The sequence below is a fragment of the Saccopteryx bilineata genome, chromosome 3, assembly GCF_036850765.1.
Source record: "Saccopteryx bilineata isolate mSacBil1 chromosome 3, mSacBil1_pri_phased_curated, whole genome shotgun sequence".
In the NCBI taxonomy this organism is placed as follows: domain Eukaryota; kingdom Metazoa; phylum Chordata; class Mammalia; order Chiroptera; family Emballonuridae; genus Saccopteryx; species Saccopteryx bilineata.
In genome coordinates this window covers 273,977,073-273,998,236 of record NC_089492.1, presented here as the reverse complement: position 1 = coordinate 273,998,236, position 21,164 = coordinate 273,977,073, and the positions used below count along the sequence as shown (strand labels likewise).

Here is a 21,164-nt window from a genome sequence, read left to right as displayed (position 1 = left end):
GAGTGGGGGAGGGCAGAGCTGGAGCCGGAGGGGAAGGGAGGGGGAAAGAAGGGAGGAGAGGGGAGGGGGCTGCCCGCGGGGGGTTGGGTCATTGTCTTTTAGAATTTGGGAGCCTTTGAAAAGCCGTGGGCCCTCCCACCGCTATTGTGCTGGGGAAGATGTAGCTGCCTCTTCTCCAAGCCACCCCTTTGCCTCCGGACTTCTCTGGGGCCAGCAGCCGCCCGACCTGGGGCCGGGGGCCGCGGGCTTAGCTGACTACCATGGGCTCCGTGTCAAACCAGCAGTTTGCAGGTTCGAGCTCGGGACTTATTGGGGACACCCTAGGCTGCAAGGGCGCCCAGCAGCCACTTAAAAGGGAGGTGGGAAAGTGTCCCGCAGACTGGCCGAAGGACCCCAAGTCTGTGCGGCCTCCTGCTTCAGGGGGCCATCTCTGGAGCAAAGAACGCTGGTGTCCCAAGGCGTGCACACAGAGGCTACGGGGGTAGGGGGGAGAGAAGAGGAGGGGCCTGCCCGGCGGTCTGTCCCCGGGCAGCGTGTTGTGGAAAAAGGAGCAAAACTTTCGGGGCACCACTGGCCCCGGTGTAGGCTTGGGGACCGCGGGAGGCAGCCGGGCCAGGTCTTGAATCGCCGGCTGATTGGTGGCTGCAGCCTCCTGAGTGTCCACTCGTGCGCTGGACACTCGGGTCTTCCTGCCGGGCCTCTGAGAGGGTCCTCCAATTCCGTGGCCCCCCAACTCAGCGCCCTCCCAATCTCCAGGTGGCTGCGCCAAGGCGCCGGAGGAGGCGCCGGAGGACGCGGCCCCGGCGGCAGAGGAGCCGCAGCTGCTGCACGGTGCCGGCATCTGTAAATGGTTCAACGTGCGCATGGGGTTCGGCTTCCTGTCCATGACCGCCCGCGCTGGGGTCGCGCTCGACCCTCCGGTGGATGTCTTTGTGCACCAGGTGAGACCAATTCTGGTAACTTTCGCGGGGAAGGGGATGTTGGCGCGCATATTCAAGGGTGGGCGGACACACTCGGCTATTGGATTGAGGGAGCTCAAGGGCCCTCATTGTGCGTTACTACTGTCTTTGAGGTGATACCCCAAATCTGAGTCCTGGTTAACTCCAACAGAAGGAGAGGGGCAGAGCCGATTATCAGCACCTCCTACCCCCTTCCGGGAACCCTTCTGGCTTACCACGTGTTTGTTACCTCTTTCCCCTGGGAAGGGGGCAGGGGCTGGGAAGTGACCCCATGTGGCAGAAACTAAGGTTGTATTGTGCTTGCCGGTGGGGGGAGGGTGAGCAGGCCGGCCAGGGAAGCACATGCCCTGCTCTAGCAAGGCCCTGAGCGCCCAGCGCCTTTCACTAACACGTGAATGGAGCACCTCGGCAGGAGAGGGAGGAAAACCTCTCTAGGATCCAACAGAGTAAAGCTACAAAGTTAGCCCGGCTTCCTCACCCAGGTGGTCACACAAAACTCAGTCTCTGGGGCCTAGGTGGATTTGGCAGCTTAAAGAATCTATTTGGGTATTTGAAAGCTCTTCCAAATGACCAGTCTCAGGCATACCGTTTACCGACTGGCCTTTTCCTGACCAGTTCCCACCAGAAAAGAAAAAGTTAAGGAGCCCAGGCCTTATATTACTAGGCCAGGCTGGGAGGGAGTTAGGTCGCAACCCCAAGTTCTCAGTTAAAGCAAGGAGCACAGTGGGGGTGAAATTCAGTGTCAGGGCAGGGGGTCGAGGGAGGCTAGCCTCTGTGCCTATTCTCCTCAGCTTGGCATTTATGGCCCCAGACGGCTATTCACTGCTGTCCTAACATTCCCAGCCTCAAGCAAGGAGCCAGGGACTTCAGGTTTCCCTCCTCCCTGGCCTCCCTCTCACCTCCTCTTCCTAAATATCAGAGAAGCCTTCTGGTAGTCCTGGGACACCAGCCACAGCGTCAGGGAAGTTGCAGCCAGTCTCCCTTCCACCTTTGGAGGATTGGGGCTGGGCCTGAGAAGAAGAAATTGCTAATCCCAGGCCTAGGAGGTTGGCACCCAGGGTGGGCAGGGAGAGGTTACTTTGGGAAGATTGGCTTTAGGAGGGAGTCCTGGGGGAGGGGAAAGGAAGATGTGGGGATTAAGGGTTGGAGCCTGAAGGATGGTATTCTGGAGGGGGAGGGGTGAAGAAGGGAGATGCTGGGTGGACTGGTTGGAGGCCCTCAGTGGGGATGTAGAGTGAGGGGAACAAGGGAGGTAGAGGATGCAAGGAGATGGGGACCTGTCAGTTAACGTTGGTGACTTGGGGTCACTGTGCTGCTTGAACATCTGCCAGGAGGATCTACAGCAGTATGCTTACTTACCCCTTGTAGTACCTTAACCCCCGTCAGAGAACTACAGTTCTGGTTAGTGACTTTGCCACCTTTCCTGTCTCATTTACATATGTGTTTGATAACCCACAGGAAGTAATTGTGGGAGAAAGAAGGGAATTGGCCTCTTTAGATCTATTAAATCACTTTATTACAGGAACCAGCTTTGAATGGCCCTCCTCAGCAGGATAGCCAGCTCCCCCACTCTCCCATTTATCTGATCACAAAGAAATTAAAATCCCTCCGGGTCTGGAGAGGGACTAGACAGCTTCCCCAACTTTGAGAGGCTTGGAATAGAAACCGGGACCAACATTTTCTTGTCTTCATTCCTAAGGCTGCTGAATAAGGATGGGTTGAGGGGGCACATAACCCCTTCGTCATCTAGGGTTCCTTGTGATGTGAGGAGGAAGAAACTTTCCTCTTACCCTCAAGGTTCTTTTGGCTGGCCCAGTGAAATAGACATTAGACAGATTAGCAAGAGACGATAACCAAATTCAATACATAGGTATGGGAACACCCCACATATATGAGAGTCAGAGACACCCCCCCCCCCATCCCATTCAGGAGGTTCTAGATACAAAGGGAACACAGGTGTGCAAGACATCCTGAGCTAGGGATGAGGTAAGGTGCCTTGGGGGCTTCAAAGGGTCATTGCAAGAGGATAAGTAGAGCAGATGAAGTAAATAGAAGTTACTCCTGCTCTACGGATAGGTCAAAAGAGGTTATCTCTAATAAACTCTTAGTATGGGCAAGGCCCCTAATTCAAGTTCTTATATGTAGTTAAGGGCTCTGCAGAAGTCTCTTGAACCTGCAGCTTTTTCTTATAAACAATCCACGTACCACAGAGGCATATTTTCATGTGATTAGTTCTGAACTCTCACAGTGATAACCGAATCCCTAAAAAGGTTTTCCTGAATAAACGAATCTGTGCCTCAGAGCACTTAACCCTAGGATTGAAAGTACAGTAATTGGAAATATTATACGGCATCGATGAAAGCAGAACCTTCTTCAGGTTTGAGGAGGGAAGCCCACACCATCTGTTTCAGATGGGTTAAGAACTACTACCTCAGAGTCTTGGAATGTCCTGGGGCATTCCACAGTTGAATAAGTTATCAGATGAGAGTTGAGCAGGGATAAGCAATCAAGAATTTGTTATGACCAACAGTCACAGGACAGTGACTGGGCCCTTCTTGATTGGTTATGATAGCATGCCACCTGGGCTTGAATTAATCCTCAAATCTTATCATAGCAGTAAATTAGACTAGTGATTCCAGTCCCTGCACTTGAAAAAATTGAAGTATTTCTCTGGAAATCTATTGTAGAGCAACTAAGCAGATGCAGGATGTTCCCTAAAAATTGTCCTGGGGGAAGAAAGTGTTCCAAGTGGAGGGGAGGGTAGGACATTTCTTTTTAATTTATTCATTTTAGAGAGGAGAAGGAGAGACAGAGAGAGGGGGGGGAGCTGGAAGCATCAACTCCCATATATGCCTTGACCAGGCAAGCCCTGGGTTTCGAACCGGTGACCTCAGCACTTCCAGGTCGACGCTTTATCCCACTGCGCCACCACAGGTCAGGCAGGACATTTCTTTTTAAAAGAAAACCTCCTTTGGCTACTGGTGGTAGGTACCCTGAAGTTGGAGTGCAGGTGGTAAGAAGGATATACTTGTCCTAAGAAAACATCTGCTGGGGAAGGTGGTGTGGGAGCTCCTTTCCAAAGACAGAGAAAAGGGGGAAAAGCTATTTAACATTTTCTTCTCCCTTCCCAGGTGGGCCTAACACTGTTCACTACTGTCCTATGCTCCCTCTCATTTTATGCTCCCTGGCTATAGCCTTAAAAAAATAAAGCAAGAGATTTCTCTAACAATCCTTTTATTCAGCTATTGGGGCTGTGGATCTAGAACTCATTATCTGTTCCTGGAGTTAGGGGGAGTTAAGAATCATAATGGCGCCCTGGCCGGTTGGCTCAGTGGTAGAGCGTCGGCCTGGTGTGCAGGAATCCCGGGTTCGATTCCGCCAGGGTACACAGGAGAAGCGCCCATCTGCTTCTCCACCCCTCCCCCTCTCCTTTCTCTCTGTCTCTCTTTTCCCCTCCTGCAGCCAGGGCTCCATTGGAGCAGAGTTGGCCCTGGCGCTGGGGGTGGCTCTATGGCCTCTGCCTCAGGCGCTAGAATGGCTCTGATTGTGGCAGAGCGGTGCCCCAGATGGGCAGAGCATCGCCCCCTGGTGGGCATGCCAGGTGGATTCTGATCGGGCACATGTGGGAGTCTGTCTGTCTGACTGCCTCCCTGTTTCCAACTGAAAGAAAGAAAGAAAGAGAGGGAGAGAAAGAAAGAAAGAAAGAAAGAAAGAAAGAAAGAAAGAAAGAAAGAAAGAAAGAAAATTAAGAATCATAATGGCAAATGGCCAGCCCTCAAATCCAGATTTCTCAACCACTGTTGACATAATTTGAGCAAGATAATTCCTCCTTATGGGCATCCTTCAGTTGTGACAACCAAAAATGTCTCCAGACATTACCAAATGCCTCCGGGAGACATCACCCCCAGTTGAGAAACAGGGTTATACCAGAAAAGCTGGAGCAAGAAGAGCCCAGCTGTCTCAATCTCCTGAGATTCTGAAATCTCCATGCCCATTTTAAGAGTTTTGGCTCAACTCAAGTTATGTTTCCTGTGGCTCAACTTCTAAACCCCCAAAATTTGAAAGTGAGAACAAGGTTCCTTGCTTTCTCCCACCACTCCTCAGAACCTGAATATTTTTTAAAAACAGCTTTCTGACTAAAAGGCCATATTAGAAGGTTTGGAGGCACCAGAAGAGCCCAAATTTGACCAAGGGCCAAGTTTGAGTTAGGAGAAAAAAAAAATCAGTACTGATAAACTGTTGAAAGTTCTGGAGCCAAGAGGCCTGCTTTTTCTGAAGATGAGTGCAACCTCCCGCAGCATCTAGGGTAGGTAGGACTCCTGGGTTGGTGTGTGTGTATGTAAAGAGATCTTTCACCTGGTTTATAACATTTCTGGTGCCTCTGATTACTCACCTCCTGTCTAGTTTAGTGATGTACTTACTAGTCTTATCCCCTCTCCTAACTAACCTGTAAGCGCTTCAAAGAGAGGGACTGTCTGGTTAGTTTTCTAGTTCACAGTTGGTAGGCAGAAGGAGTGGATGCGAAGAAGCAAGGGGCTCCTGAGGAATGAGAAGGACACAGTTAGGGAGCCTTATCAGCAGAGGTCTTCCTCCGGAGCAAAAGACTGGAGGTGGGAGGGAATGTTAACTGATAGCTGCTCTTTTTGGATGGTTTGGAAGCCACGGGTTTGGTAGTCATTCGTTATTTCATTTCCATCTTACTTCTTTTTTAAGTGAGAGGAGGAGAGGTAGAGAGACAAAGAGACAGACTCCTGCATGCTCCCCAACTTGGATCCACCCGGCAACTCCCATCTGGGGTTGATGCTCAAATCAACCCAGCTATCCTCAGCACCTGGGCGAACCAGTAGAGCACTGGCTGAGAGAAGGGAAGAGAAAGAAGAGGGAGAGAAGCAGATGATCATTCCTCATGTGTGCCCTGACCAGGGACACAAACCCCAGACCTCCGCATACCAGGTCAACACTCAACCACTGAGCTAACTAGCCAGGGCCTTAATTCTTTTTTCAAGTGAGTGACTCACTTTGACCTTCAAAGAAGTTGGTAGAGAAGTATGTGGGTTAATTTGAGCATTATGGGAGTCTTCTTGGGTCCTTGTCTTTTCTGAGAAAACATGCTTTCTAGACAATGTCCCAAATAAAGGCTGTATCTCCATCCTAAGCAAAATTTCCACTCTGAGAAATTTATAACTTGTATTTGGTGACACTATTACTTGCCCTGTAAATGGTTTTCAGTGACTTTCCGGAGGGCAGGTGGTTTCTGGAACATTCCTAATCAAACTATTAACAACATCTTTCTGGAATTCCGTGGGTTTTTTAAAATTTTGAGGTGTAGTAGGGAGAGAAACTACCCCAGGCAAAACCTCTGCGGTCCTTCCTGAGGCCATGAATAGTAAGTAATCACTTAATTACTATGTGTTAAGTCTGGGTGGTGGTGGAGGAGGAAGAGAAAACTTTAAAGAATAGTCTATGCACAAATAGTACACACTAATTTTAAATTATCTTCAGCTTGGAGTTCATTTAATTTAAACAGGAAACCAATAAATGGCACAAGAACAGGGTTACTGGCTTAAAACTCCAAGATCCTCTCTTCTGGGCTCTGAGTGGGAGGGTGGGGGCAGGGTGAGGAGTAAGCACCCCATCCTTATAGGAACTCACCCTGGGATGGTTCCTCATCAGAGTTCAGTCCTCTTGAAACTCCATCTTCCTGAGGACAGAAGAGATGCTTGCCCAAAGTCACTGGTGAGAGAAATCTAGGTTGAACACTCCTGTTTACAGGCAGCTCCTTCCTTCTGCTCCGGGCTCCCTCTGGCTGCCTTTGTGCAGGCTGCCTGATGAGCAGCACCACCTGGTGGAGAACTCCAGGCAGGAGCTGGTGATCCTGCCGCTGTCTGGGCAGAGGTGTGGACAGATCTCTTTCCCTACCTTCCCTAATAAATAAACTGCTTCTGGGAGAACCTGTTGGTAGCCCCACCAAACCCTCTACTTTCAGGAATGAAGCTCAGGTCTGTCTGGGGACACTTCAGGACTGAGTCATTAAAATTACATCTGTTTTTGCCTGACCTGTGGTGGCGCAGTGGATAAAGCGTCCACCTGGAAATGCTGAGGTCGCCGGTTCGAAACCCTGGGCTTGCCTGGTCAAGGCACATATGGGAGTTGATGCTTCCAGCTCCTCCCCCCTGTCTCTCTCTCTCTCTCCTCTCTAAAGTGAATAAATAAAAGTAAAAAAATTAAAATAAAATAAAATAAAATTACATCTGTTTTTTACTTTTTGAATGTGGCTGTTAGAAAGGTCTTAAGTGTCTATGTGACTTAAATTACCATAGCACTGACTATAGAGTCAGGTTGGTTGCAATCACTCCAGCTCTGCCTCTTGCTGTGAATTTGAGGATAGTGCTTAAACTGTCTGCCCCATGATATTAGCTGTACAACTGGGGTAATAATAGGGACAACCTCACAGGCTTAGTGTGTGTTACATGTGTTACAACATGTAAAGTGCTTAAAACACTGCTTGGTGAACATTAATGTTAGTGATTTTGTTTTTATTTCTTAATTATTTTATTGATTGATTTTAGAGAGACAGAGAGAAGAAAAAGGAAAGAGAGGGGGGGGAAGCTCAATTCATTTGTTGTTCCACTTAGTTGTGCATTTATTGGTTGCTTTCCTTATGTGCCCTGACTGGGGATCGAACCTGCAACCTTGGTGATTTGCATCAGCTCTGTAACTGCCTGAGCTAACTGGCCAAGGCCAATATTAGTAATTTTGGATATTAGAGAACTTAGTTTATTCCACAAATGTGTGTTTTTACTGCTGGGCACCTAATGGCCATGGGTTACAGAAAAACTGGGAACCCCCAGCTTCGATTTCTGTGATCGAAGTGAATATTCTAAAATCCTGACTCAGCCACTTAGGTAGAAAGAAGTAGTGTGATTTTTTTTTAAAATGGGAGGGGTGAGGGGATATGTTAAAGCTGTCAGGGACCTCATTATCATTAAGTCTGACCCCATGCTTTTACAGATGATTGAAGAACCAGAACCTATCCAACTTTCATAGAGTAAGATGAGGAAAACTCGGGTTCCTGTGAGTTTTTCACTCCACATTTCCCGAGCCGGCACCTAAGGTCTCTCCTATCTCAGCTCAGAAGGCATGCGTTGATGCTGGGTAGGGAGGGGTACTTGATGTGGGGGAAGGCTGGAGTAGGCAGTGGTGAGGTATGGAGGGAGCTGAAGGCAGAACGGGCCCAAGTCAACCCCTGCTATATAAAACAATCCTTTTGGAACTTTTCTGTCTGATTAACATCTATCTTCCCCTATGCAGTGGGCTACCCTGTAGGCTGCTCATCCTCCTCCTTTAAACAAATTGTGAAAGGAAGATCTGCCTCCTCTGTCACCTTTAAAATAATTGATCTGAATAAGTAACCCTAATTCAGGTCCTGTGTAAGGAATTGGACTGAAGGCACCGGAGGGGAGGGGAGGGGGTCAGATCCGGGAAGTGTGTGGCAGGCTGAAGAGAAGGAAAGATGGCTGCTGGTGGTGACTTTGGCAGACCCAGCAAAGCTTGACTAGGGAAGAAAGGTGTCTCTATTCATTTCTTCCCCAGTGACCATAACCCCAATGTGAAAAGGAAGGAAGGAACAATGAATGTGGTGGATGGGGGGGTTGGAGGTGGAATCTGCAGCCTCTGGAACTCCAGGAATCTGACCACCAGAACCAACCAGTGTCAACTCTTTGTTTCCTGGGGCTGGGCTCTATTGGGGAAGCTCAAACCTAGCCCCTCCCCCCCTCGAGCCTTTTCTTTTTTTGGAGGGGATGGAGAGAGGGGCGGGGCCCTGCTTTGTGTGTGGTTGGGGTGGGGGTGGGGTGGGGATGGTAGCAAGAATTCCTGGCTCCTTTCTGATGGCTGGCCCTGTAAGCCTGGCTCAGTGGGGCTGCATGCTGATTACCCATCTGATAAGAGAAGAATTCAAAGTATGTGTTTTAGGAAGGGGCAAAGTGGGGGCAGGAAGCCTACCCCTGGAGACCTCCAGTCTAAATCTTGACCTCTATGGTGAGGTGACTGCAGGGTTTTTTTTGTTGTTGTTTTTAACTATTTGAACGTCTTAAACAGACCTCAGCTCCTCCAGTGATGGAGTAGATCAGTGGTCCCCAACCCCTGGGCCGCAGACCGGTACCGGTCCGTAGGCCATTTGGTACCGGTCCGCAGAGAAAGAATAAATAACTTACATTATTTCTGTTTTATTTATATTTAAGTCTGAATGATGTTTTATTTTTAAAAAATGACTAGATTCCCTCTGTTACATCCGTCTAAGACTCACTCTTGACACTTGTCTCGGTCACGTGATACATTTATCCGTCCCACCCTAAAGGTCGGTCTATGAAAATATTTTCTGACATTAAACCAGTTCGTGGCCCAAAAAAGGTTGGGGACCACTGGAGTAGATGACCTGAGAGGACAAGTCAATTTCATATTGTCCTCATTTATATTACCTTTCTGGTTTTGTTTTTGTTTTTTTGTTTTTTTTAAAGAAGCATTTGATTTTTTTATTATTATTAAATCCAACACTCTACCCACTGCACCACTGCTTAGGCAGAATTCTGGATTTTTTTTTTTTTTTTTTTTTTTTTACAGAGATAGAGAGTCAGAGAGAGGGATAGGTAGCGACAGACAGAAATGGAGATGAGAAGCATCAATCATCAGTTTTTTGTTGCGACACCTTAGTTATTCATTAATTGCTTTCTCATATGTGCCTTGACTGTGGGCCTTCAGCAGACCGAGTAACCCCGTGCTCAAGCTGGCGACCTCGGGGTCTCGAACCTGGGTCCTTCCTCATCCCAGTTCAACGCTCTATCCACTGCGCCACTGCCTGGTCAGGCTACCCTCCTGTTCTTATAGTAAGCCTGTGAGGTGTAGATAAGCAGAGTGTTGTCCTCAGTAAATTGGAGCTCAGAGAGGGGATAGTTTTCTGAGTTTCACTGCTAGTTAATGATAGAAACCAGAGTTAAAATTCCCAATGTCTTGACATTTGGTTCCCGCTGTTACCTTACCCTGATCTAGTTTGAAGAAGTTGATGATAACTGCCACTCTAAGGATTTATGTGTGGCAGGCTATGTGTTAATTAGTTGCCATGCATAAAACCTCACTGCACCACCATAAAATTAGTATTTACTTCCATTTTGTAGGTTAGAAAGAAGGGAACAGGCCCTCAGACTCCAGACTTGTTCTTAATCACCTATCCGCTGAATCACAGCTAGACCTAGGGGTATCCCAGCCTAGGAGCCCAGTAGGCAAATAGATGCTGGCATTGTCTAGGTCTAGAATGCTCTTGGTTTAACTCCTCCAGTACCTCCTGATTCACTGAGATTCACTGACTTGTCCCAACTCAATAAATTGAGACAAGTCAAATCTAACTTCAAATTCAGGGTAGTTACTGTGCAATGAGGAAACACCTACGACCCAGTTTGAAATATCCCCCACACTCACACACAGCACGCCAGCATAAAATACTCATGCTACCTGCCAGCCCTAGGACTAGGTGTATAGTGATCCCTTTTTTTTTTTTTTTTTTTTTTTATTTTATTTTTAAATTTTTTAATTCATTTTTAGAGAGGAGAGAGAGGGAGAAAGAGAGAGAGAGAGAGAAGGGGGGAGGAGCTGGAAGCATCAACTCCCATATGTGCCTTGACCAGGCAAGCCCAGGGTTTCGAACTGGCGACCTCAGCATTTCCAGGTCGACGCTTTATCCACTGCGCCACCACAGGTCAGGCTACAGTGATCCCTTTTGCTTGTCTGAATCTTGTTTTCTATGATGACTACAACTTACTGACATTTGCCAATGTAATGAAGGAAGCTATAGCGAAGTCTATTTTGGGTAGGGTCTGGCAGGGGCTGTCACCTCCCATAATGGGTTGTTAAGCAGCAAGTGGTAAGGTGGTAGAATGGGCTGTGAGCTTCAAATCAGGAACCCTGGGCTCTTCTGAGGCTGGCTTTGCCACTCAACTGCTGTGTGAATAACTGCCCCTTTGTTTGAAGACTGTTAGGCTCTTCTTTGCAAGTGTCAAATTATTTTTTGTTTTTAAAATTTTTTAATTTATACATAGATTTAAGAGAATTTTAAAGTCTGAGCCAAACTGATGATGACATGCTAAGAAGCAAGATTTCCAATGCTCCCTGCAAGAGTCAACATTTTTATATTTTGGTACAAACATATAGTATTTTAATGCGATTTAATCTATATCTTATTCAAAATCTTTTTTTCCTTTAAAAATATTTGGTCATTTATTTCAAGTCCAATAATTAAAATCTCCTTATTCATTAATCCAAAAATGTGCGAGGCATTATTTAGGCACAAAATGCAGCAGTAAAAAAAACAGGGACTTCACATTCTTTTAAATGTGGCTGCTGGGGGTGAGGGTTGGTTGGTTTGTTTTAACCAATGAAATTGTCATTTTGTCCCGCAGAGTACCTAGTTATATTCCGTCCTGTGAGTCTTTTTTCTTTCTGATTTATAGTAGCTTTAGTTTTTTGTTTTGTTTTGTTTTGAAATAGCAAAAGCTTTATTTAGTAGAGCGCATCCCAGATGAGGTTCTCGGGTCCGCAAGATGGGCCAGAGAAGTTGCGCCAGTAGCTTTAGTTTTATCAGTCTAAATATCAGTCTTGATTTTTATAGTTTTGGGTTTTTTTGTTTTGTTTTTAAATTTTATTTATTAATTTTAGAGAGAGAGGAAGGGAGAGAGAGACACAGAAACATTGATCTGTTTCTGTATGTGCCTTGACCAGGGATCGAACCGGCAGCCTCTGTGTATCAGTACAATGCTCTAACTAACTGAGCTATCCGGCCACGGCAGTTTTGGGTTTTTTTTGTTTGTTTTTAAAGAGAGAGGGACAGATAGGGATGAGAAGCATCAATCATATGTGTCTTGAATGTGGGCCTTCAGCAGACCAAGTAACCCCTTGCTCGAGCCAGCGACCTTGGGTCCAAGCTGGTGAACTTTTGCTCAAACCAGATGAGCCCGCACTCAAACTGGCGACCTCGGGGTCTCGAACCTGGGTCCTCCACATCCCAATCTGATGCTCTATCCACTGCGCCACTGCCTGGTCAGGCGATTTTTATAATTTTGGTGTGTTTTTTTAGCATTTAGATTTTTTTTTAAGTTCTGGAATGTTTTTTGCATGCATATGATACAAAGTGTAGAATTCTGTCTTCATTTCCAAATATGGAGCTATGTTCTCAACAGCATTTACTGAATTGTTTTCCTTGCCTGTTGATTTCCCTATACATGCTTGGTTCTCCTAGTGGGGTTTTCCGTAAAATCTTCTGATCTGCTTGGGTCATACTGTTTTTTTCCTTCAACTTTCAGTAACATTATTTGATACAATTTCAAACTTGGAAAGAGGTTGCAAGAATGGTACTAAAAACTCTCATATAACCTTTATTTTATGATTTTATATTTGTTGATTTCTTAAATGCACTATTTAAAATGTTTCCTTCTGTTTTACTTAGAACTTTAAATGAAAATAGCTGTAAAAAATTGTCATGGCATCTGTTTATATATAAGAATGGTTCTTTATTAATGTAATGTGGATTCCTTGTTTTTAATTGTAATGATGTTTTCTTTACTGAGAGAATGGGAGTATATTCACACTTAGTCTTCCTACAAGAATGCAGGTATGGCCCTGGCCGGTTGGCTCAGCGGTAGAGCGTCGGCCTGGCGTGCGGGGGACCCGGATTCGATTCCTGGCCAGGGCACATAGGAGAAGCGCCCATTTGCTTCTCCACCTCCCCCGCTCCTTCCTCTCTGTCTCTCTCTTCCCCTCCCGCAGCCAAGCTCCACTGGAGCAAAGATGGCCTGGGCGCCGGGGATGGCTCCTTGGCCTCTGCCCCAGGCGCTAGAGTGGCTCTGGTGAGGCAGAGCGATGCCCCGGAGGGGCAGAGCGTCACCCCCTGGTGGGCAGAGCATCGCCCCTGGTGGGCGTGCCGGGTGGATCCCGGTCGGGCGCATGCGAGAGTCTGTCTAGCTGTCTCTCCCGGTTTCCAGCTTCAGAAAAATACAAAAAAAAAAAAAAAAAGAATGCGTGTATGTGGGGTGTTTCGGGGTGTGGTGGTGTGATGACAGAGAGAAATATTAAAATCTACCACGTTTCCCTTCCCCAGAGTAAGCTGCACATGGAGGGCTTCCGGAGCCTGAAGGAGGGTGAGGCAGTGGAGTTCACTTTTAAGAAGTCCGCCAAGGGCCTGGAATCTATCCGAGTCACCGGCCCTGGTGGGGTGTTCTGTATTGGGAGTGAGAGGCGGCCAAAAGGAAAGAACATGCAGAAGCGCAGATCAAAGGGAGACAGGTATGGATTGGAAGATGGCTTGCGTAGATTGGTGGAGACGTGCCAAGGATGGGGAGAGCTCTCTCCATCTTGCCCCATTTCTTGGACCAGGTTGCCAAAGATAAAAGGAAGCTTATGGTCTCTGGCAACACCTGGATGCTTAGGGTACCTGCTATATAGGTGTGGGAGATGAGAGGGGCACTTGACAGGTACTTTTTAAAATTTATTGATTTTTTAAAAAAGAGAGGAAGGGATAGAGAGACATTGACTTGCCATTCTACCCACCTGTGCATTCATTGGTTGATTCCTATATGTGCCCTGACTGGGGATTGAGCCTGCAACCTTGGCATATGAGGACAATGCTCCAACTGAACTACCCAGCCAGAACCTGACAAGTAATTTTGCTCTGTGAGCTCTATCCTCAGTTGCTAAGTGGGAATAGTGATACTAAACTTACATGATTACTTTAGAACTAAAAGGGGACTGGCTGTGAATGTTTAAGTGGTGGGGACAAGATGGTGCATCTACCTGCTGCTTTTCCACCAGGTCTACAAATGGCTGGTTTCATTCTTAGTTCTGTGCTTGAACAGATCATATAATCTAACTCCTTTATTTCTTCTATATTTTTAATGAAAGACAGGTATAGTGTTTTATGTACAGGGTATGGTAGAGTCTTACCTATTCCCCAGATTGCAGTGCTCAGTTGGGATCTGTGGTTTATATTCTCAGTATTTCAGTATTTTCAAGGTGTTATGAATCTGAAGCTCATATAGACAATTACAGGTTTGGAAAGGACTTTTAAGATATCTAGTCATAGCCCTAGCTGGGTAGCACAGTTGGTTAGAGCATCATCCTCATATGCCAAGATTGCAGATTCGATCCCTGGTCAGGACACATAAGAATCAACCAATGAGCCTGATCAGGTGGTGGCACAGTGGATAGAGCATTGGACTGGAAAGCAGAGGACCCAGGTTTGAAACCCCAAGGCCGCTGGCTGGAGCACGGGGTTGCTGGCTTAAAGCCCAAGGTCGCTGGCTTGAGCAAGGGGTCACTCACTCTGCTATAGCCCCCGGTCAAGGCACATGAGAAAGCAATCAATGAACAACTAAGGAGCCACAAGGAAGAATTGATGCTTCTCATCTCTCTCCCTTCCTGTCTGTCCATCCCTATCTGTCATCTCTCTGTCTCTCTCTCTGTCTCTGTGAAAAGAAAAGAAAAAAAGAAGAATCAACTAATGAATGCATAAATAAGTGGAACAACAAATTGAGGTTTCTCTATCTCTTAAAAAAAAAAAAAGAAGAAGAGAATAAAAAGATATCCAGTCATGTTTCTCCTTTTATAAGTGGGAAATTGATCTCCAGGGGTGTCTTCACTCAGGGAAAAGCTTCTGATTTCTTCTCACTCCTTTCTCAATGTTACCATCCTGCTTTGTACCAGGTGTTACAACTGTGGAGGTCTAGACCATCATGCCAAGGAATGCAAGCTGCCACCCCAGCCCAAGAAGTGCCACTTCTGCCAGAGCATCAGCCATATGGTGGCCTCATGTCCACTGAAGGCCCAGCAGGCCCCCAGCGCACAGGGAAAGCCAGCCTACTTTCGGGATGAAGAGGAAGAGATCCATGGCCCTGCCCTACTCCCAGAGGCCCAGAATTGAGCCATAGTGGGTGGGGGGCTATCCTTTTGTGATCAGGAAGTTTCAAGGAGCAGGCATCAATTGGTAGAATGGAGAAAGTGGGGACAGGGTGGGTAGGGGGGCAGCTGGCACTGCCATGTATCTCAAGCTAGGTTCCACAGCATCACTCCTCTTCCCTCTTGGGCAGGGGTCAAGGGTGAGGCAAAGGAACTCCAACCGCTTTCTATCCAAATGCATGTGAGGGCTCTGGGAGAAATCCCTCCTTACATGCTTTATTTGAGTCTCCATTCCCAGAATCTCCAGCTTTGAAAGTGACCTGGATAGGGAAGTTGTTTTCCTTTTAAAGAAGGATGTGTAATAATATTTCCCCTGCCAGAGTGAAAAGATTAGCATAAGACCAGATTAAAGAATTTAGCCCACAAACAACAACATTATGTGGCAAGGAATCTCTCAGGGTAGGGGTACGGCAAAGTTTTTCCACATCTTGTCTCCTCATAACCCATCTCGGGATAGGGTGCTAACAATTGTCCCAAGCATTGGGTTGTGACGAGAGGCAAAATGGATGGTTGGGAAACAGCTGCAGACCTGCTGCTCCTAAACTCACTCCCACCCCATTCTGGGCCAATACAATTTTATTTATTTGGTCCCTTGGATAACTGCACCTTGGGTCCCACTTTCTCCAGGATGCCAACTGCACTATCTGTGTGCGAATGACGTATCTTGTGCATTTTAACTTTTTTTTTCTTAATATAAATATTCTGGTTTTGTATTTTTGTGTATTTTAATCGAAGGCCCTCATTCCTGCACTGTGTTCTCAGGTACATGAGCAATCTCAGGGATTAGTGGGCAGCAGCTCCAGTCTGCACAGCAGGAATACTTTTTGTTGTTTTATCATCAGGGAGAACGACTATTTGGAGTATAAAACCTATTAAACTACCTCATATTTGCCAGTCAGAGCTGGCTCTTCTGCCATAGTGTCATCTTGAAACCCCTCCACCTTCAGTGTTTTGTGGAAGACTAGATTTTAACGGGGTGGCCCCATTACTTGATGTCATTCTACTGGAAGATTGGAAATTGGTCTGAACAGGAATAGGTGGTTCGTGCTGAGGTTAGAAGAGGCTGGGCTGGGTGAAAGGCACAGAGGGGAGTCAAGGTTAGGTGAGGGTTGTCTATATGTGTGTAACCAAGGATTCCTGTTCCAGACCTCTAATCCCAGGGTTTGGGATTCACATTACAGACCAGACCATCCCTCACTGGATTGGGCTGGGCCTACCATGCACAACAAGGTGTACGTATATGTGTTTGTAAAAAAATATATATATATGAGTTGGTAAAGATAGGTTTTAAGAACAATACCCTCTCAAACCATCTTGAGCTGCCCAGGGATGGATATATGAAGCAATGACCAAATTCTTTAACCTTTAAAAATTCTTTTTCTTTCTTGGCTTCCAGAAAGACCATAAGCGATGGCTTCTTTGCGGTGCTCAGAGCCAGTGTCCTGCCCTGCTGCAGCAGTGATTAGTGTCATAGTAGCTAACGGAGAAAAGCGGGTTTCTTGTACATGCTGTGAGATCACCAAAAACCTACCTCACTGTGTTGACCGGGGCAAATGCAATAGAATGCATTGGGTGATGTGTGTCTGATCCTGGGTTCTTGTCTTCCCCAGTTGCTGCCCCCTCTAGTTATTGTATTTGTCTCAGCTTTATAGGACTTCACAGTAGCTGATTTGGTGATTGCTAGGTGACCTAGTTTGTGTAAATGTGTTGGTCTTTCTCCATGTTCTTTTGGGGTTTTATTGTTTACAAACTTCTTTTTGTATTGAGAAAAATAGCCAAAGCATCTTTGACAAAAGGTTCTGCACCAGGCAGAAAGGATCTGAAACATAAGCTTGGGGATCCCTCTTGAAGCAGAGGTCTTGACCCATTCTTTCTTTTGTTTCCTCTTCCCCCTATTTCCTATTTTGGACCAGATCTAAAGTCCTAACAACTTGACTCTTACCTTATGTCCTCTTCTATCCACACCCCCCAAAAAAGCGCACATGCCCACACATACATTTAACGTGTGGGGTGTCACCTCATCTTTTAAATCATTTCTGCAAAAATCCCGAAGAAGCTACGAGTACTCCACCCCTTCTTCCCAATATCGGGAGTCAGGACCACTCCTTGATACATGATTCATGCCAGACACTTAGATTGCTGTATTTTAATCAAACCCTAGAATAGAGAGATGCAATGGTGAGGCCTTTCATTTTGAAAGTGGGGTTGGGAGACCAAGAAATGAAAGATGGATGTATATCCAAGTCACTCAGGAACTTTTATGCAGGTGCAAAAAACTTATGTCAAAGTAGCCACATGATTGTTTAATAGGAGACGGACGAATGTAACTCCATGTTTACTGCTAGAAACCAAAGCTTTGTGTGAAATCTTGAATTTATGCAGCGGAAGGGAGGGTGGGAGGGTAGGAAAGCATGTACCTGTCTGTTCTTTCCCTGATTCTTTCTCCTCATTTCTTTACTTCAGGAGACTGGGCCCCCTTGGGCTTTGGTGACCTCTATCACTGGAGACTGTTTATTTGATGGTTGATTTTGCTGTGCCGGGTACTTCCACTCGATAACTATCGTTATGTAAAACACATGCTGACTCTTTCCCTTCCCCTCTTTTCCCTGGGAAAATAAAATGAATGAATAAAGACTTATTCGTACTGAAACTGTCATCGCCTTGTTAGATTTTTAGAGTGTTTTTCTCCCATAATTCCACCTCCTTGGATTGGAACTCAGAAGTCACAGAAGAACCATTAAATTTTCTGTTCAGCCATTTTGTTAAGAATGAATGTTGAAGGTTCAGTCCCCTTAGCCCCTCATTACTGTGGATTTTTTGTTTCTAGCTAAGCCCTGTCCTTTCCTTGGACGCTGCCACATTCAAGAGGGGATTAGGAGTTTGGCATGCATAAGAATGGAGTAGCCTGTGCCATTGGCTGGGATAAAAGGATGGGGCCATGCCTTGGGGCATGAGACCCTAATACTACTTTGTCCCCTGCTCTTCAAATCCCTTTACAAATCTTAATTAATTAACCCTCTGCAGTACCCCAGGGAGGCAAATATGTGGAAATGGGGAAATTAAGGCCAAAGGAGATACACTGACTAGGTATAAACACGTTAACATTTTATTTGAGCCCAAGTTTGCTAGCCCACTGATGAGCATTGTTTTTTTAAACATCTAACTCCCCCTAAGGGAAGGAGAATTTAAAAAGGAAAAATAAACTTTTGCTTGGAGGCATACTATTAGAGCAGGTGCACAGAAACAGAAGGGTAAGAAGCTTCATACATCAACTCCAAAGAGTGTAGCAAACATCTTAAAGTTGACCATGGCAGCCAGCTAGGCTAAAGCTTGCTTCCCAGCTGCAAAGCTGGAAGGATGGAAAAGTTTAAGACTTCATGGATGGGTTACTGTGGCTTGTAAATGTCTGGTAAAAGTAACCCTTTCATCAGAAAGAGTAGGAGGCTCACAGTGACTTGGGGGTTACTGGTGCAATACATTTTTTTTTATTTGGTACAATATCTTTTGTCTTGATTCCTTGGTGAGAGAAATTACAAGAATTGATCTGAACATTGTAAAGGTTTCTTTTTGCTGTTTTTCTTTTTAATTTTTTGCTGTTTTTTTATTTTATTTTGAGAGGCTTGAACTCCAAATTTGTCAGTGCCTCAAATTCCTGCAAGTTTTCTGGAGAGTTTTGATAGCTAATGCCCTTGAACTTTTTTCAGAAATTAATTAGAAACATCAATTTGTTATTCCACTTATTTATGCATTCATTGGTTGATTCTTGTATGTTCCCTGAACATATGGCAACAATGCTCTAACCAACTGAGCGACCCGGCCAGGGCTGATTTTTCTATCAGGGTTAATTAAGGGCCTTTCTGTTAATATTAAAAGTCATTATTAGAGTAGAGCTCTTTCTGGCTTCAAAATTTGTTTTCCTTTGGGTAGGTCCTATCCTGAGAATCTGCAAATCCTAAAATCAGCACAAATGGATTGGTATTGAGTCTGTGCGATTGACTAGGGCTGGTAACTTCCCAGACGATTAAATCTACTATGACCCGTACAAGGTCCCTAAAACCCAGTTCTGCGATCTTCCAAGGCCTTCCGGAGAGCAGCCTACCCATTTTTAACTTGGCGATCCCCGAACTCTCGTCCTATACTGTATGTAGCCGGTTTAAGGCTTCTTAATCTATGGCTAACCACTCCTCCGCTTCGACCCCACCTTCTCCAACACGTGACCTGGAGCCTGGCAGCCAGCTCCACTCGGTCACGTGAGTGCGCATTCCTACCGGTTTCCGGGAGTGCGAATTCCTGCTCCCTAGGCTAGTGCCGCTCCTCCTGCGAGCCTGCCGGTGCATGGCAGGGCCACGCCCATTAAGGGACTGGGAAGGAGCGCGTCTAGGCGCCCAACGATGACGTAATATCCCAGCGCCACGTGGTGAGGAAGTGTCGGCCTTAAGGAACAGCTGAAAGACGCCGGGCGGAGGTAAGTTAGTTCTGTGTTCAAGCGGTTAATGCAAGGAGAGAAGTGACTGGACGGAAAGACAGCCAGGGGAATGACTGAAGGGACAGTGGAAAAGACAAGTGTGGGGATAAATACTTAGGAGACCACTGAGGCAGGAGGTAACGGGGTGACAACTCAAGGAGTCAGTAACTGGGAGCGCAGAGAGTCAGAAATGGCCTGGGGGAAGATGGAGAAGGACGAAGCGGGAAAGGATCGGGATGTACGGACTAGGGTATGGCAGAAAGAAGACTTAGAGGTTCATAAAAAGCCAATGCAGATACCGAGGAAAAGGGGATGGGAGCAAGGTCCATCGAGCCAGGAGAACCAGGGAAAGGCCTCAGCCCCAGAGGTCCTATTGGCTTATTTTTAAACTCCGGGTGGTCAAAGATTGGAGGGTTGGACCGGTGTCTTTGGCTACTAATGCTGGCTGCTCTCCACAGCCCAGCTGAATCCTTACAAGTCAGTGGTCGCTGTTTGCAAGCCCTGGTGACTTCTGATTCTCTTTGTTGTTTATTCAAGGTTACCTGGCTGATATCTTCTTATTCTGGGCTTATTTTCCACTCGGGCAAGAACTATGTCATGGATCAAGGAAGGACAGTTGTCACTGTGGGAGCGGTTCTGTGCCAACATCATAAAGGTGAGCCCATAGCACCAGTTCACCTGGTCAGTTGTGTAATCTTGTATCAAAACCTGTTATTCAAATTGAGTAATTCACGATGTTGAGTGTAATTTAGCAATGCAAGGAAACTTCCAGATCTACATTTCTGCCAGATTATTGTCTTAACTCTCACATTTTCAGGAAGCCCAGGACCTCCTAATATCATTGAACAGCATATACTGTTAGGTCTTCGTTAGGGAGAATTGAAATTTATTTCCCTGGAGCTTTGATCTGTTATTCCTAGTGCTATCCTCTGGGTTTAGATAAAATTATCTTTCTTTGATGTGCTAGAGCATAGTGGCTGAGTTTGGGCTTTGGGGGCTGACACACAAGAACGAAAGTCCTATTTTATCGTTTATTAACTAGGTAGCTCTAAATTTTTTTTGTTTTTCTCTAAATGTTTTTTGAGGATTAAATGAAACATATATAAAAAGCATTTAGCTCATTGTTTAGCAGTTCTTTGTTTTTGTTGTTGTTTTTGACAGAGGGACAGATAGGGACAGACAGGAATGAAGAGAGATGAGAAGCATCAATTCTTCGTTGTGGCACCTTAGTTGTTCATTGATTGCTTTCTCATATGTGCCCTGACTGGGGCTACAGCAGAATGAGTGACCCCTTGCTCAAGCCAGTGACCCTGGGATCAAGCCAACGACCTTGGGCTTCAAGCCAGAGACCATGGGGTCATGTCTATGATTCCACACTCAAGCCAGTGACCCCGCACTCAAGCTGGTGAGCTCACACTCAAGCCAGATGAGCCCGTGTTCAAACTGGTGACCTTGGGGTTTCTAACCTGGGTACTCCGCGTCCTAGTCCAATGCTCTATCCACTGCGCCACTGCCTAGTCAGGCAGTTCTTTTCTTTTTCCAAACTATAAAAGAATTTATTAAGAAAATCAGAGAGGTAGAAGAAGTGAACAGTAGAAAAAATGCGTTTAGAAAACAAGTTACAGAGGCAAAAGAAGGGCCCTTGAAGCTTAGGAGAGAGAAAGGCAAAGGTAAGCCCCCTGGGGAGAAAAAGAGGGGAAAGGCGCAGGCATGCTCCCCAGAGGGAGAGTGCCTGTAACAGT

At 46.2% G+C, this 21,164-nt stretch overlaps 2 protein-coding genes across 4 annotated transcripts in view; both read left to right on the top strand.

Annotated features, from left to right (window-relative positions):
* Window positions 1–260: 260 nt before the first annotated feature.
* LIN28A (lin-28 homolog A) lies at window positions 261–14,922 on the top strand. Its single transcript, XM_066265122.1, has 4 exons — window positions 261–291; window positions 757–941; window positions 13,105–13,289; window positions 14,706–14,922. Exons 1-4 carry the CDS (start codon window positions 261–263, stop codon window positions 14,920–14,922), a joined length of 618 nt encoding a protein of 205 aa, XP_066121219.1.
* Window positions 14,923–19,281: 4,359 nt separating this feature from the next.
* Window positions 19,282–21,164, top strand: part of DHDDS (dehydrodolichyl diphosphate synthase subunit) — a 35,100-nt gene continuing 33,217 nt past the window's right edge. For 2 of the 3 annotated variants that reach the window (XM_066270017.1, XM_066270019.1), the window contains exons 1-2: window positions 19,282–19,422; window positions 19,960–20,077. In XM_066270017.1, the coding sequence (XP_066126114.1) occupies window positions 20,015–20,077 (63 nt within the window). In that variant the 5' untranslated portion in view covers window positions 19,282–19,422; window positions 19,960–20,014. The remainder of the gene's footprint in view (window positions 19,423–19,959; window positions 20,078–21,164) is intronic. The other variant, XM_066270018.1, reaches the window with a different exon arrangement.